Genomic DNA, 17,056 nt, shown 5'->3' on the forward strand with positions numbered 1-17,056 from the left:
AAACAGCTGGATATCATAACAGGTCCCCAATTGAACACAGTGGTAGCATACATTTAAAAAGTGATGCAGTCAAAAAGAAAAGCAAAAACAAGTACAGCAAAAGCGTAAAATAATAATGCCTTTGTGCAGGCAGGACAAAAGAAAAAAAAGAAATGACAATGCAAAAAAATTTATCGACCACCTTTATTTACCGACAGAGGTCTCCAATAGCAGGGCTAGAATTCACACATTTGTAGAGAACTTCTGTTGTTCCACACAATGGACAACTGTATTTCTTTCAGAGCAATTATGCAGTGGTGCCACTGTGGAAGCTACAGGGCAAGTCAACAGTGGAGGAAAATATCAGCACAGAACAGACTGCAGAAACAAACTGAAGCTGGGCTGAGTTTACATCTGTAAAAGGATACCAGAGTGGAGTGTGTAAACAGTTGGGAGAGGGTCAAATCTCAACTGCGTAAAAACACTTCCTCCCCTTATCGCTCTAAAGTAAAAAGAAAGGCATTAATTGACTCGCACATGGCCAGTGATCAAAGATGAAATGGGCAAGGAGGAAGATGCATTAGACCGAGGATTGCACTTCAAATAACAAGTAACAAGAAAATGTGAAATATCTTTGAGCTGCTAATAAATTCACCTGACCAATGTTTCATGATCAGCGCAAATTTAAGAGTCATCACCAGCGTGCTCCTCCAAAATGACCTAATGTTACTCCTTCAAAACATCTTCAGTACAAAAAGAACCTTAAATTCAGATTTAGGCGCCATTTCATCAATGCATTCAAAGATAGGTAGCACCTTTTGACCAAAGATCAAGGTGCATCCTATTTGCACCATGTGAAATACAGTCTCTGAAAGAATCTATGAAAATAGTTACGATTTACAGGCTGAAGATCATACAAGAATAGACCTCCTGTACAAAATATAAAACAATATCCCAGTGCTAAAGAAAAAAAAAATCCATAAATCTCAATGACTGAAGCTGTAAAGTCATCTGAAATACCTGGTGTGTCAGAGCTTATGAGCTTGGGTTGGAGCTCCACAGTGCCTAGTTTAAAGCGAGAAAGCAATGGCACACACCACACTAAAGATACTCTTTCAAAATGCATATTTTCAAGCAGCAATTACAAAAATTTATCAATGGACAATGCATAACCTCTGAAAAAAATACTGTATGAAAACATCCCTGCTACTTTGTTTCCAAGTACAAAACCTCTACCAATAAGTTGCTCCAGAGTAGCAAGAAGTCCTTTTATTTTTTTGTTGTTTTTTTTTGTTAATTTCTGTTTTTTTTTTCCATCTTCGTTTTGTTTTTATTGGGTAAAACTCAGTCCTCGCATTGAGTGTCATAGTAAATGACAGTCTTCTCCATTGGTTCACTCTGCTGAAGGATCCAGGAACATGCAAGCCTCGTAGTGGAGGTGCTCAGGAGGCTCCTGTAGGCCTGAGGATTAGCAACCATGGCTTAAGCCAGGGCTGGGAAGGCCTCTGGGTCGTCCACGTTTGGCACAGACGTAGATGACTGTTAGAAAAGGTGGACAATAAGTACAAGTTAGAAAAGATGAGACTGATTAATGGAAATAGTCCACTGCAATAATACAGAAATAAATTGACTGCAATCAGTCGTAAAATGATTTAACAGCAGAGGGCAATCTGCTTTTCATATGAAGGACTGTATCACTTCTAAAAAAAAGATGTTCTAAATGACAAAAAGAGCAAATATCAGAATCACTGCTAATTTAAACATTTTGTGTTGTGCATCCCAAACTTCCTGTGCAGAAACCTGGTTGTTGCTGATATAACGGCAATCAAGCTGTGCTTAATGTCCCTTACCTTGTCAGACCTTCCACCGCGCATTGGCCTGGTGGCTTCGCCGCGGCCACGACCACCTCCACCTCCACGGCCACCACGTGGTCCACCACGTCCACGGCCTGGACGGCCCAGGTCTCCAAAGTTGATCTCCAGCTGTGACGTAATGTCATTGGCTGGCTTCCTGCAATGGTGCTCATCATCTCCCTAAATTACAAAAATAAGGGTTAAAAATTAAGTTTTATTGTTTTGGCATATCTGCAACATCAATTTTCTGCTACCATGCATGATTGGAGTTCATATACTCAGAGTACATGCAACTGTAGAAATTTTACCTTCTGCTCATCAACCTCAGGTTCAATCAGATCACCCTTCTTATCCTGCAGTGGACAGGTACAAAGACGCAAGCCAACATTAACACACTGATCAAAATAATGTGCTTCCACCAACAAATTCAAATCTCTTAATAAGATAATACAGTTAATATAAAAACATCCTGTCGAGTCCTGTTAAAAAATTATGACTCACACCTATAATGTCAAACCCAGTTTTAGTGACATGTTCTGCACATTGACTGAAAATGCTATGATGGAGTAGTGCCTTAGAAAGTGAATACTGACTTACTGCCTAATACAATTTTGCACAACACTCCAATTCACTTTTTTTTTTTAAGGCATATTGCAAAAATAAAACTTGCATCATTGTCTGATAAGTAGAACTACTTCCTGTTCTATGTTGAAGTTCTGACTTTGAAGTGCAGCCATGAAAACCTTTTGCAACATTATTAAAGTCAGTTTCATCTCACAGAGAAAGAATATTTAACATAACCTCCAACACATGGGAGTTTCCAATATCTTCCCTAATTCCTGGCTAAGCTGTTGTCTCACCTATTTTGGAAGTGTCAACATACTGCATTGGAAGAAAAATAAATCCTTGAGTACTGGATACCTGTTAAAATGTAGCAATAAATAATTTCTCCAACCGAGAGCAGACCTTTTGTTTTTACTCACTTCTGCCTTGGACTTGTGGAGCACAAATCCTTTGTTCCAATCAGCTCCCTCGTTGGGCTTGCGGATGTTAAATTCTACCTTGGCGCGGTCCTTGTCCTGCATGGCCTTCCATTCATCCAGAGTCATCTCCTTGGGGCCTTCTTCCTTCACTTCTTCAACCTCATTCTCCCTTCAACATGAACACACCCAGATAACCGTTAGAATTAATAACACTGTCTTTCAGTGTAACTGATTCACTATGGATGTGGGTGTGTGGCTACAAAATGCACATCAAAAGTTGTGAATCTTTTCACAGTGAAAGTGAAGTCTCATTGAGGAACACAGCAAGGTGAAAAAAATTACTTGTTCTCAGAGTCAGCAGCTGGATGCTCCTCTCCTTCAGGGTTTTCTTCAGTGACGTTTGATTGGTCAAGCTCACTGCAAGGAGGGGGCAGGGAAGCCATGAAAATGAGGATTGCTCTGCATGCATCAATTTTAGTAAGCTTTACCCAGAACAGCACGTGTCACCTAAGAATGGCATACTAATAGATCATTCAATGTATCACTTGCAGACGAGAGAGTTCTCGCTATCAAAGCGTAAAGGTGTTATTTAACTATCACAGAAGTTTCTTCTGTTCCTAAAGAAAGAACTTACTTCAGTTCATCCTTAACGGTGCCCCAGTTGTGAGATCCACTTCCACCACGCTTCTCTTCTCCTTTCAAACTACTGAAACAACATCTGGATTAGCCAGGATCATAACATGATCACTGCATCACAACACACACACAGGTCTTAAGACCAGATGCATTAAGGGTATTTCAATGAAGCGATATGTAAGAACTGTGAGAGGAAGAAAAAAAAATATTACTTACGATTTGTCACTGCCGCTGTGCCGATCAAATTCACGTTTTCCTCGGGAATCAAAGCCATCGCTGCGACCCATGCCGCGACCCCTGCCTCCACGGCCTCCCCTAGCGCCACCGCGTCCCCTCATTGGCCTGTCGCTGACGGGCCTAAAGAAATTAATGCAGAACAACTGTTACAATCACAGTCTGGCCAAGATACAGGCTTCCTTAGCCAATGGGGAAAACATTTTTTTATTGTCCAGTTGGGGGCAGTAAAAACAAGCTTTCACCATTACAACATAACACTCTTATCTCTGGTTTTGGTTTCTACAAACTCCTGAGGGAGTCCTGAACAGCTCACTGTGTCTACTGCTTGGTGCTAAGCTTTTTGTTTGCTTGGGGTTTTTTTTGTTGTTTTTCTTTTCCTGCTGCCTGCTGTAAACAAAAACTGAGAATATGAAAGTGAATCAATCAGCTGAGCAATAACCTAAAGCTCCCTGTAAGACTCCATACAACTGAGTGGGACTGCACATACAACTGATTTTTTAAAAAGGATTATAAAAATCCTGATAGTAGCTACTTAAAAGTTGATCTGCTGATGACTTTATTTTTTTCAGTTTCCTACATAGATTTTTGTGACAATAAGATATGCGTCTGCCGCAGTTTGGGCAAGACTACAGTCTCTTATCATTGTAAGAAACGCCTAAACTGTTGTAGTCCCACCCAATAATGAAAACTATTTTGTGAAAGCAGAAGACACCCTGTTGGAAATTAGTCTGCTCTGAAAATAAACTCACTTCTCCACTGAAAATTCACCACCCTCAGGCTTCTCGCCAGAGTCGCCAGCAGGCCTCTCGAAGCGGCGAGGTGGCCGCCTGTCCGCTGGCCGTCTGTCTGTTGCGGGGCGTCCTTCTCCCTGGCCGCCCTGGGGTCTGGACCCCTCACCCTCCGGCTTCCGGCCCATCCTCCTCATTCCAGCACCTAGGATTGACCACAACAGGAGGATCAGATGACCATTAGCAGTGAAAGTGACAGATTGGGACCAAATGCTGAGTGTGATAAAAGACAAAGAAGATGTGTTTGTTGTGTTTAAGTGGAGCAAATAATTCCAATTAACATGCAAAGGAAGTTGACCTACTTTTGTTTTCTAACCTGGAAAGCCATCTGATAACTTAATCACTCATTACTCCTTCCTTTCACAGGCTAGCCATGTGAATTAACACCTACACAGTGTTTAACCCTCTATGGCACATCTAACTGCCACTGACCCAGTGTGACACAACACCACCCACCCATTGCTTAACTCACCAGCTACCAAAATAGACATCCACCACTACACAGGAGCAGCTGGTTGCACCATAGTCAGCGCACCTGTCTCATCTTCTCTCTTGCAAACAGATATGAGCCTACTTGGCAGCCTGAAGTGAAGATAATGGCAAACTAACCGCCTGGAACTAGGTCAAATCCTGACGCTGGAAATTTTAAGACAAACAAGTTGTAAAACAAAAATATATTGAATGACTTGTTAACTATACATGATGTTATATATGACAATTAAATATCTGGGGGGAAATGGAAACCGGAGGTATAAGCGCTGTGAATGTACGTCGACCGCGTGCATCGCGGCTGCATTATGCGCCAATGGGAAGTGGCGGTTTAAGAGCCTGTGCTTTAAACACGCCCCACACTACAACCACGAGGTTCATCCGCGCGAGAGCAGTGCAGGCTCCGAGGTCCAATCCACCTGCCGATCCGCCACGAGCGTACACATGTACTCATTTTACGTTACTTCAATCATTGCACGTGCTAAACTTCCTTCTCCTTAAAGCGCCTGACATTAATATATAGAAAGATATTTTCTTATTTTATTTTTAAAATAATTAACTGCTTCCTAAAAACTGCTTTCTGGGTCAGCTCAGCAACAAGTGGGGGTCTCTGGAAGCCCATCGTGGCAAGTATAAACGTATAAACCCGGAGATACACCCCCGGCCAGTCAGGCTTTCAGGTTCTACCCGCTCAACAAGGCCCACTGGAGGGGGGAGGGCAAGCCAAAACACGTCGGACAGCAAATTTTTTAAGCCCAACGGATCCCACTGCAGAACACGTTTGTTTAAATGTCATTGTTCGGGTAAATGACAGCCAGCAGGGGCACACAGCAGCCATGTGGACCGCATGTCACGGGGAGGGTGGCTTGAGAACCATTGCTAGCTAGTAATCAAGCAGCTTAGCCTGTTAGCTCAATGTTAAGCATCTGCTTTAACTGTGCGAGACACGAAACGTGAAAATTATATTTTACCATCTTTCTTGAGCGGGACGGCCTGGGTCTCCTCCTTCTTATCAGCCAAGGGGGTCTTTCTCTCTTTCTGAGACTCCTTTTTGGGCTGCTTGGCAGCCTGGGCTGCAGTCTTGGCGGCACCAGGGGCAGAAGCCTCCTTCTTCTTCTTTACTTCGGCTTGCTTCAGCAGCTCAAACGGATCCGACTCGTCGTCAAATAACTGGTCGAACCGATTGGTTATGGCACAGCCAAAACCTTCTTGCATTTGTCCGGGCATGATGGCGCCCCTTCAGCAGGATTTTCCTCCGATTCTACGAGGCTTGGTGCGAGCACTTCGCTAGGTGAAGCCACAAGATGGCTGGGAAAGGACCGTCTTCTCTTCCGGCGCGATAGACATCCGGGACCTCTGGGTTGGCGCGGGTGGGGTGTGTAGTTTCTTTGGACGATCAAAGCACTAGACTGAGTTACTGATAGGCAATTGAAGAAACTCGTTTACCCACAATGCAAGAGGGGCTAGTGTTGCTATCCGGTGTAGTCTGTAAAATAAAGCATGAGTGCCCTCATTTACACTGCGTGCTCTTGTTTTGACTTTTCAGAAATGTCCCCAGTCCTCGAAACTGTCTTGAAAAGCACTGCAGACTGGTTTCCACACTAATGAGGGCCCAAATATTTGGTCAGGCTTATTATATATTGCCTCACATATCTCGAAGGGAAACAGCAGGTGCTCCTCCTAATAGAGGCACTATAGTTGTGTTGGAAAACAAAAGGAAGTGGTCAAAGATTTAACTTAAATTGTTAAAGTTTACGTTTACGGTAGAGTGACTATACAGAGTGTAGGTATGTTAGTACAGCTCAGAACAAGCATTCGCACGACATCGGGGTCTAGCCCCCATTTAAAGCTGGCAAGTAGCCTACTGCAAGTATAAACAGCACTTCACATTTGTATTTAGAGATAGCTTTATCAGCACTGCCTGATGTAGGTGAGGAAACCTGCAAACAGTGCTATACAAAAATGCATTGTGGTGGTTTAAGACTGTAACACAGGGCTACATTTAAAAATTATTTTTCTGCTTCCTGATCACTTATTTTTTTTTGCATATTTGTCACACTTGCATGTTTCAGATCATCAAAAAAAATTACACAAACATAACACAAGTGAATATAAAAATCAGTTTAAAATTATGTTTTATTGTATTAGTCTAAGAAAGCTATGCAAATAAACCTGGTCCTGTGTGAAAAGGTAATTACCCCCTGGACCTAATAACTGGTTGTGCCACCCTTTGCAGCAGGAACCAAAATCAAGCGCTTGTGATAACTGGCAATAAGTGTTTCAGATCGCTGTGGAGGACATGTGGCCCAACCCTCTTTGCAGAATTGTTTCGATTCAGTCACATTGGAGGGTTTTCAGGCATAAATGGCCTGACCTTATGTGTATGTTGTTAAGGTCATGGCAAAACAAAATGTAATCAGATTTAAATCCAGAGTTTGACAAAACCTTCATTTTGTTCTTGTTTAGTTGAGCTATTCAAGTAGTATATTTGCTAATGGTTTTCAGATTGTTCTGCTGCATAACCCAAATGTTCTTGAGCTTCAGGACATAAACTGATGGTCAGACATTCTCCCTTAAGACTGTCTGGTAGAGAGCAGCATTTATGATTCCATCAGTTAGGACAAGTGATACAGGTCCAGAAGCAGGAAAGTTGCTCCAGACCATCACACTACCACCATATTTGACTCTTATTATGATGTTCTTTTTATGAAATGCTGTGTTTGTTTTACACCTGATGTGACAGGACACAAACCTTCCAAAAAGTCAATTTTTCTCTCATCAGTCCACAGAATATTTTTCCAAAACTCTTGGAGATCACTGAAATGTTTTTGGCAAATGTGAGATGAGTCTTTGTATTCTTTATAGTAAAACTCTCTCATGGATGGCATCTCCAGTCTGTTTCTTACTGTTGAACACTGACCTTAACTGAGATAAGTAAGGTCTGCAGTTATTTAGATGTTGTTCTGGCTTCTTTTGTGACCTCCTGGATGAGTTGTCAGTGCAGCCAGCTGCTCCTGGGAAGGTTCACTAATTCAATTCAGTTTTATTTAGAGAAACCCAAAATACAACAACAGTCACATCAAGGCACTTCATGTTGTAAGGTAAGACAATAAAATATTACAGAGAAAACCCCAACAATCAGATGACCCCCTGTGAGTAACCACTTGGTGACAGTGGGAAGGAAAAGCTCAATTTTAAAAGTAACCACTGTTCCAAGTTGTATCCATTTATGGAAAATGGGTCCCTTTGTGATTTGTTGGAGTCTCAAAGACATAGAGATGGTTTTGCAAGACTTTCAAGACTGATAGATGTCAGTGACTTTGTTTCTCAGCTGTTCCTGAGTTTCTTTAATTCATGGTATTTTGTGCTGTTTTTTGAGATCTTTTAGCCTACTTCACTTTGTCAGACAGGTTCTGTTTAAGTGATTCAACAGGCCTGGTATTAATCCAGCTTGGGTGTGGTTGGTGAAAATGAACTCAGCTTTACAAAAAATGTGGTTAAAGAAAGTTAGTTCATGATTTAACAAGGAGACTAATTAATTTTTCACACGGGCACGGGAATGTTTGGATAACCCTTAATAAATGAAATCATCATTTAAAAACAGCATTTTGTATTCACTGAGATTATCTTTGTCTAATATTAAAATGCATTTGATGATCTGCAACATTTCTGTGACATTTTCTTTTAATCAGCAGTTCCACAGCACAGAATGAGTTATTTTCACCACCATGTTTCTGGTTCTAATATATTGTATTTGTTTACTTGGAAATTGAGAAACGGGCACATTAATAAGGAGACAGTAAGTAGTTGAGCATCATGCAAGAAAATGAAAACATTTAGAGTTTTAGTATGATGTAAGACTAAACACATGCACCAGTCTCAGTCTTATTTAACGTGTTGCTGGGATTAAATTAAAAATAACAACCTATACCTTAAAAAATAATCTCGAGTTTCAGCATTTAATATATTGTCTTGTCTGTAATATTTTCATTAAACAAAACGCTTTAAATGATCTCTAAATTCCTGCACTTTTATGTGCATTTATATTTTTGCAGTGCCACGTGCTAGTTGGAAACTTGGTTGTACTTCATTTATGATTATATATATATATATATATATATACCCTGTAGCCAATGAGCAAATATTAAATAGGCATATGTAATACTGTGATTGGTTGAAAAGACAACCGAACACAAAGCAAGACCACACATTAAACAGAAGCTTGATGTTTTGTTGCTGGTTCTCGGTAGTCTTAAAAAAAAAAAAATAAAACAGTAACTGTTTATATCGAAATTTTGAGAATCTTTAAAACTCCCATAATGGTCGACTTTAAATCGTCCGGGTTTTTTTTTTTTTTTTACCTATATCTGTCTCGCGTTTCTGAGTGGTCCAGCTTGAACGGTGATGCCACTTTTGCTGACTTCCCCCTCGCGACCAGACTTTCGGTAGTCCGTTCAGTAACTCCTGCATATGCGCAAAATGACGTCCGCAGTCACCAAAGCTATGATAGAGTCCTACGCGCTCATGATTATGGTCATGGGCACGTTTTTCATCTATTTCTGCGGGATGGTTTGGGCTTTTTGCAATCCGAAACTGAGCGGAGCAGAGGAGGAGTGCGAGACTGGAGACCAAACGGAACACGGAGATGGCTGCTGGGTTTCTGCCCCAGATCCTCCGGAGAGGTATTTCGAGAGCGCTTGTGCGCACCTGCCGGCACCTCCGTACACCGCCGAGAGGCTCACACGAAGTACCTATATCAACTTTTGGGAAGACACAGATAGTCTGCTGTCAGACTGCACTGCGTTTTGCCGCGAGGACCATGGGATTAACAACCAGATTGGAGAAAGTGGAGAAAATGCATAGTGGTGATCACATTTATTTCTGTGTATTTAGACTCCAAAACTCTGTTAGTAGGTTCTGATAATTTGTTAAGTCTCTGAATAAGAATTAGCGGAACAGGCAGTGCTTATTTGTATTGTTAGATGAAAATGTATGCTGTCACAACATGCACCACACTCATCAGTTCCCACTTAAAATTCAGGCTTGCGGGTTGCTGTGACAGGTAGAGATGTGTTATCTTTCTGACAGCCAGAGCACATAATCCTCCTAGGAGACCTGTGAGATGGGAATAAAATGTTTTCCATCCAGAACTGGGTGATATGCATCAAGGCGATGCAGGATTTGGGGGATCAAGGTGGGCTTTCCTTTTGTTCGTCCTTCAGTTTCTTCCTTACTTCTCTTTCTAGCTGCAGTAATTTCTCATACAAAGACTCCGATTTCTCCAAGTCAATGTCCATCTGTGAAGAGACACAGAAGACATATGTGGAACTACATTACAGACTGTTTTGACTCAACATTAGTTTTTAATGTAAATTTTTACTCGCCGTACCTTACGGGGCTGTGTGTAGTTGTTCCCTAGCCCAGATGTTAAGCTGTGATACTTTGCATATGGGTCCAGTGATTCAGGCTTTTGCTTAAACAACCAAAACTGAAAATAAGAACAGAATTGAGAACATGAATTTCTCCTGAACTGTGTGTTGGAAGTGTGAATTTCTATTTTACTTACCAGAGCTTCAGCTCCATTATAAGGTGTCAATGTGAAAGTGTTTGTGAACATTCTTATCTGTGAGTTTGAAAGAAATACACATCTCAGATAGAGCCAAACACCCAACTATGCATTTGTAACAACTGTGTCACTCACAAGCCAGAAGATAGGCGTAAACAGTGTCCAGAGGAATGCTGGGAAGGAGGGCAGGATGTTGTAGGTCAGATTGGTCATCACAAAACCAGGACAAATCACAGATGAGTACAAACCCTAAAAAAATTACGAGCACCAGGGTCACTTTCATCAAAATATTAGGAGCTTAAAAAAAGAAATGCAATTTCTGGAGTGAGTCAATCATGGCATGTGAGGTGCATGAGCTGACCTGTTTATTGTAGTGTGTATTGAGTGCGAGGCTGAGCAGGTCAGAGGCATATTTGGAAGAGCTGTAAGTCTGAGTGCCTTTTTTATGTTGAATGTCTTCGAGACTAAAGGCCGAACGATGAGCATTACTAGAGGAGGTCCAGACCAGCTGGGAGGTCCGGCCTGCGAGGCACAGCATTGACTCCAGCTCCCTGACCTTTATCATTAAAAGCAGAACACAAAATTACAGAAAGATAACATTAAAACTTGTTTCCACTGCAGTTTGTCCAAAAAAGAAGCTAAACTCAAGGTAACTGGGTGAACTGTGTGAGAACAGATGAGATTACTGCATGTACTTAAACACATCTGTCTATTAAACTGGATGCTTATACAGCAATCTGACATAACACTAGCCAGCTGATATTATATAAGCAACCAAAGTAACTTTAACAAAATAGTATGGACAATGGAACCTAGGGTCCAGTGGGCTGTAGGGTCAGACCTCTGTCGACTGGGCTTGTTCTAGTTATTGATCTTGAAGGCCTTGGACTCTGTTCTTTTAAGCATTCGAAAGCAGTTTTGGGGGCTTGACAACGTGCACGGTCCTACGGTGGAGGGCCAGTTCTGTTTTTGGGTGTCGTTATTGTCTCTGTTTGGTCTACAAAAACATTTCTATGGGAGGAATGTGCCAAACTAACCTCCACATAAATGCCAGCGCAAAATCAGCCTTATTCTCTTTGCCTGGCAGTGGTTTTAATGTTGTGGCTAATCTATGTAGATTTTAAAGAAACTGAGTGAGCATTTTAAGAAGATTCCACCAAAATGTCTAAAAGTGAGAGTGAACAGTTTTCTTAAGTGCACTGAAGACTGTTTTGTAATTGCTGAAAGTTTAAACAAGAACTTTGAAAAGGTTACTTTGATGGCAGCCTGAATTTAGCCGAAAATGCAAAGTGAGCAGAATATTACCTGCTGTGACCTTATGGCTAGAGCAGTACGTGCTGTTAATTTTTAATGAGCATAGTTGCTAAGTGACAGACAGATCCAGTATCACCTATATTTGTTTCATCAAGGACAACCGACCAACAATTAGTCTTCCTTCAGAAAACTATGACAAAGCACATCTCAGTACAATATTTCATGGGCAGATCTGTCTAAAATATGAAGATTATTCAGACACCAAATTACAAAAGTGACTCACAAGAAGAAAGTGACCAAAGAGATTTGTCATAAAAACTTCCTGGAGGCCATCTGGGGTAACACTATCCTGCTGTGTCAGAATCCCCTCACCGGTGGCAAACATTGTGATGACATTTCTGCAAAACAGGTTTATAGAAATTTGAGGCAAAAGTAATGCAGCATGGGACACAGTTGAAGATGATGAAATATAAAGAAACTGTGATGCACTGTAGATAAAATAGAGGATTCAGGCACATCTAGAATTACTAGTTTACCTGGAGAAGAGGCCTTTGAAAAAGGCATTTACATCAAACTGTGGATTTGGCATGATCCCTGCATTCAGGTAAAGGTAGTCCAGCCGGTCGTACCTGTGGATAACAAACAATGGTTGTCTATAGCACATAAATAACTATCAGCGTAACTGGTGGTCAGTGATGATTTATCAAGTACAGATTGATTTCTGTGTTTCTGAGTTCATCTTCCCACCTTATTTTGACTTCCTGTGCAGCACTAATGACGGAGGAGATGCTGCTGGTGTCCATCTGCAGCAGGGCCACCTGGGCTTTGGGGTGAGAGGTGAGGAGAGCTGAGCGAGCAGCTTCAGCCCTGCGCATGTTCCTGCAGGCCAGACAAAGCTGGAGACCCTCTATGTCCACTGAAAGGAGACGCTCACACAGTGCCAGGCCAATGCCACTGCAGGGAAATCCATATTACTATTACTACTAGTATTTACTACTACTACTACTTACAACAATACTTTACTACAGTATTACTGTTTAATACTGTGGATTAAATTCACTGCAAAAATCACATTTAATCAAACATTTTTGAAATATAACTAGTAGTAAGTTCACTGAACATAGAAAGTTTCCTGATTTGAAGGTTATCATTTAAAAAACAAAAACAGTGATTACCTATTGGCTCCTGTTACCAAAATCACCTTATTCATCCTGTTAACTTCAAACTGCCAATATAGAAAATTCTACATTTGCGGCCAAATGTTCTTTTAAGTCAATTGATCCGTGCAAAGTCCTAAGAATGATTTCCTGATCTGTGAAGTAACAGTTTTCGCCCCCACCTCTGAGTTCTGATTGGATACTGTAGCAGCACTCTGCCAATAAGATCCACATGCTTGTCAGCTGATCATCTTTAGGGACAGCCCACTCAGACGCAGCATGAAATATTCAGCTCTGTTCATGAATAAGACAAAAGCTCTCAAACAGATACAATTCCCAGTTTAATTTTTATTTAATGAACAACTTTTCCTTACAGAAATATATAAAATATTCTCACTGAAACATTTGAGCACAAAGATGAAATGAATCTCAACATATTAGGACTTCATAGGGCTAAACATCTGCCTGCACTGAGCTGATGGAGAATGTCATGAAATGTTTTCTTTGTCTTGTGAGAACATCTGCAAGCTTCACAAATGTGTCTTTAAACCAAATATCAGATTTCATTTGTAGAATGTCTTTGCCCAGATAGGGATAAGTTGAAAGGGCAATGATCTGAGCTTTCTCTTGATTTACAAAGAGGGACAAAGACCTGCAAAAGCAAAGCCTGCAAACACAGTTAAACTGTCTGAAACTCTGGTGTGCAGGGTGACCTTCAAACAAAGAGAGAAAGTTGTTGTTGTTAAGAAAAAAGCCGCACAGACTTACGCCACATGGAAACAAATCAAAGAGGAAATAATACAAAAGAAAAACTGCAGATAACTAAACCTGTAGATGACGCATCAGATATTTATTTTTCATTTGCTTATATAAACTACAGTGAAAGCATTCACTCATAGGCATCTTATGGTTCTTGTCTAACACACCATTTAGGATGAATACCTACATTTAATCTGCTTTCAAAAAAGACTTATTTTCTCTGTCATTTGTTCAACATCCACAGCACTCTCAGTAACATCTTTCCAATGACACTGACTGTAAACACATACTGTTGAACCAACGCGGCCTGGATTGCTGATAAGCATCTTCCAATATCTCATCGATAATCAATCACAATGGTATAGAGCTTAGTGTATGATCAACTCAACAGTTTGCAGCAGGATAAAAGATAACGTAGAAATCCAAAATGTAACCTAGAGAATTATTGCATTGAATCAAATACAATACTCCAAATAAAGAGCATATTAATGCACAAACAAAACCAACGGAACAAACACATATTAACATATAAATACTAATACAAAATATTGATATTTGAGATTTAGACATATCTGTTGAAAATACAGAGTCATATACATTTTATGTTGAAACCACGTCAAGGAGATGTAAAAGATGGTATTTCCTTGTTATTCTCGTCAATCTAAATGTGTGGCGATTAGATACTTGAGATAAGATGAACTGTAACAGTGATGGTTTTTCTGGACTTTTCTCCTCTACATTCAAGCAGTCTTCCAAGAGAAAACACTAGAGAGTTCAGTTGCATTAGTTTTGTTGTCAATATGAAAATTGCTGTAACATAAGAAATTTAAACCAACATTAACAAATGCAATTAAAATATATTTTCAAAAGTGCCAAATGTCACTTGCTACATTAAATTAGGCTTCATCGACATGAGTCAGAGCCTTAGGTCATGTTCTTAAGCATGTTTGAAGAATAGCGTAGTATAAAACAGCACTGGTTTTTTGAGGAATATTTGTATGCCTATAAAACATCTTAGCCAACTTGTTTTTGCTAATAACTGACACACACTCACTCTTTTGGGCAGTACATAGTGCCCCCAACCCTGTTTCTCTACAGAGACAAGCTTAAACCTGGATAATGTCTGCTGTTATTGCCATATTTTCATTTACTTCCAGAGATGAGCAGACTGGGAATCACTGTCTTTAACACTGCGCTGGCTTAAGATTGTATTTCCAAGATGGCCCTGTGTATCTCCAGGAAGGAGGGCCGTTCTTTTGCATTCCTCCTCCAGCAGCTCAGCATGATCTTGTAGAGCGAGTCTGGGCACAGCACAGGTTGAGGCAGGTAGATCTGCACAATATGGATGAGATATTAACTCAGGGAATCAAAAGAGTTTACTGTTTTGGCACTTTAGACTGTTTAGCTGTTTCCTTTAATTGAAAAATACAATTTATTAAATAACTTACAATTTGGGTTCAGAGCAAACACATTCACCTCAATGGCTGTAATAATGGAACTAATAGAAGTTTATGGCTAACAAGAAATACACTGTGGAGGTGTTGATTGACACTGGCAAATAAAAAAATTAAGTCAAATTTATGAAATTAGAAAGAATTGTATCAAACTGGTGTAAAAATATGCCAAATCGAATATATAGATCTATTTGCTGTAGCTACCTTTTGTGAATAAGAGAGCACAACGTTTTGTTAGAAGGCTCATTAAAACAATATGGAAATAAATATCTGAAACCAAACTAAATATATCTCATATCAAAACTAGTACATTTACATCATCATTCCCTAATATCTCCATACATGACCTACTGAGTGAAGGTATGGGTATTTAATACTTGGTGTTTGTTTGGTGAAATCCAGTGAGAAATTTATTTTCCTTTAGAATAGGATAAAGCTTCAGCTAACACCTTTTCATTCATTAATTTGTGTTCTTCCCATTTTAATTGAATTCTTTGTTGTAAAACAGTTTGTTTCATTTCTTGGTTTTTTTTGTTTTTTCAAAAATGGTGATAATAGCTACATTTTTCTTATTAAAAAAAAAACAATGACAAAATGCTTCTGTCCGCCCTCACCTGTCGTTTCTGGTCCCTGAAAAACTCTCCCGTGTTTTCTATCACCTGCTCATCAGTGAGCTGAGAGTAGGGCTGTTCCTTGCAGAAGTTTAGTATCTCCCACAGGGTCACCCCGAAGGCCCATACATCGCTGGCTGTGGTGAACTTCCCCTGCAAAGCAGAAGATTGCAAGCATGTTTTTTTTTCCTACTTTGTAATAATCACTGCTGAAAAGCCGATGGGTAATTTTTAGTGTGAGCAAACAACAGCATTTATGAGGGATAATGTTTACTAATCAATAATTGACTTGAAAGCTATCTGCTATCTGTTAAATACTTGTTTTACAAGTAGACAAATAAATAGAGCAATAGATAGATAAGTAGACAGATGAGGTGTTGGTGGCGTAAATCACATGATTGTGGTTTCAGCTGAAATTGGCAACACTAATGAGTAACAATCACAATAATATGTATCAACAAATACTAAAATGTTTTTTGTTTCAGTGTCAGTAGAAAAATAATACAGTATATCATTACTATAAAATATTTTTATTACATAAAGTAATGTCATAAACATAACTGACAATCTATGGTATATGAATTATCATGTAATTGTTTTCTTTTATACTAAATTAACTATTTACTAAAGTTTAATTAGATATCAATTTACAATTTATCAGTAACAGTTGAATAAAGTGATGTTTTTGCAGGAAGTTCTCACCAGCAGGATGCTTTCCCATGACATCCAGCGTATAGGCAGCACTGCCCGGCCCTGGATGCGATAGTAGTCCCCACTGTACAGGTTTCTGCTCATGCCAAAGTCAGCTATCTTTATTGTGTACTTTTTGCCCACCAGACAGTTTCGTGTGGCCAAGTCTCGATGAACAAAGTTAAGTGAGGATAGATATTTCATCCCCGAGGCTATCTGAGTGGCCATGTAGCAGAGATTAGTGAAGCTGGGGAGGAGAGAGAATAAATATTCAAATAATTTGCTTGAAAATCATGTTTACATGTGTTTGCATATATTAGCCTCCTTCTTACCTCACAGTAGGTGCATTGCTAAGCAGAGCAAGATGTCCCTCTGGTTCGTGGCGGGACAAGAACTGGTTGAGATCTCCGTTCTCCATGTACTCTGTGATCATGCAGAAAGGGTCGCTGTGGATGCACACAGCTAGGAGGCGAATGATGTTGGGGTCCTTCAAACGTGACATGATCTTTATTTCTTTAAGGAAGTCATTCCTTCCAATGGAAAACAATTTGCAAGTTAAAGGTGAGAAAAATAAAAACTTCACATGTACGCTTGCAATTT

At 40.1% G+C, this 17,056-nt stretch overlaps 3 protein-coding genes across 8 annotated transcripts in view; all 3 read right to left on the reverse strand.

Annotated features, from left to right (window-relative positions):
• Positions 1-165: 165 nt before the first annotated feature.
• Positions 166-6,303, reverse strand: serbp1a (SERPINE1 mRNA binding protein 1a). Of its 4 annotated transcripts, none has more exons than XM_063466897.1 (9): positions 5,937-6,303; positions 4,438-4,621; positions 3,668-3,808; positions 3,450-3,518; positions 3,158-3,232; positions 2,816-2,987; positions 2,141-2,185; positions 1,830-2,012; positions 166-1,518 (listed from the first exon to the last, which is right to left on the reverse strand). In XM_063466897.1, the coding sequence occupies exons 1-9, from the start codon at positions 6,190-6,192 to the stop codon at positions 1,462-1,464; spliced, it is 1,182 nt and encodes a 393-aa protein (XP_063322967.1). In that variant the 5' UTR covers positions 6,193-6,303; the 3' UTR covers positions 166-1,461. The 4 variants fall into 4 exon arrangements, with proteins under 4 accessions (XP_063322967.1, XP_063322964.1, XP_063322968.1 ...); XM_063466894.1 differs by having other exon boundaries at positions 3,450-3,521; XM_063466898.1 differs by having other exon boundaries at positions 2,816-2,984; positions 5,937-6,302.
• Positions 6,304-9,314: 3,011 nt separating this feature from the next.
• hsd17b7 (hydroxysteroid (17-beta) dehydrogenase 7) lies at positions 9,315-13,069 on the reverse strand. 2 transcript variants are annotated; one of them, XM_063466990.2, is made up of 9 exons: positions 12,961-13,069; positions 12,533-12,739; positions 12,322-12,414; positions 12,069-12,183; positions 10,893-11,087; positions 10,667-10,780; positions 10,532-10,588; positions 10,355-10,453; positions 9,315-10,262 (listed from the first exon to the last, which is right to left on the reverse strand). In XM_063466990.2, exons 1-9 carry the CDS (start codon positions 12,993-12,995, stop codon positions 10,155-10,157), a joined length of 1,023 nt encoding a protein of 340 aa, XP_063323060.1. In that variant the 5' UTR covers positions 12,996-13,069; the 3' UTR covers positions 9,315-10,154. The 2 variants fall into 2 exon arrangements, with proteins under 2 accessions (XP_063323060.1, XP_063323061.1); XM_063466991.2 differs by lacking the exon at positions 10,532-10,588 and having other exon boundaries at positions 10,355-10,438.
• A 201-nt stretch (positions 13,070-13,270) lies between these two features.
• ddr2a (discoidin domain receptor tyrosine kinase 2a) overlaps positions 13,271-17,056 on the reverse strand; it is a 30,837-nt gene continuing 27,051 nt past the window's right edge. For both annotated transcript variants that reach the window (XM_063467162.1, XM_063467163.1), the window contains exons 14-17: positions 16,789-16,986; positions 16,469-16,703; positions 15,770-15,919; positions 13,271-15,033 (exon numbers count right to left, since the gene is read on the reverse strand). In XM_063467162.1, the coding sequence (XP_063323232.1) occupies positions 14,902-15,033; positions 15,770-15,919; positions 16,469-16,703; positions 16,789-16,986 (715 nt within the window). In that variant the 3' untranslated portion in view covers positions 13,271-14,901. The remainder of the gene's footprint in view (positions 15,034-15,769; positions 15,920-16,468; positions 16,704-16,788; positions 16,987-17,056) is intronic.

The sequence above is a fragment of the Pelmatolapia mariae genome, linkage group LG23, assembly GCF_036321145.2.
Source record: "Pelmatolapia mariae isolate MD_Pm_ZW linkage group LG23, Pm_UMD_F_2, whole genome shotgun sequence".
In the NCBI taxonomy this organism is placed as follows: Eukaryota; Metazoa; Chordata; class Actinopteri; order Cichliformes; family Cichlidae; genus Pelmatolapia; species Pelmatolapia mariae.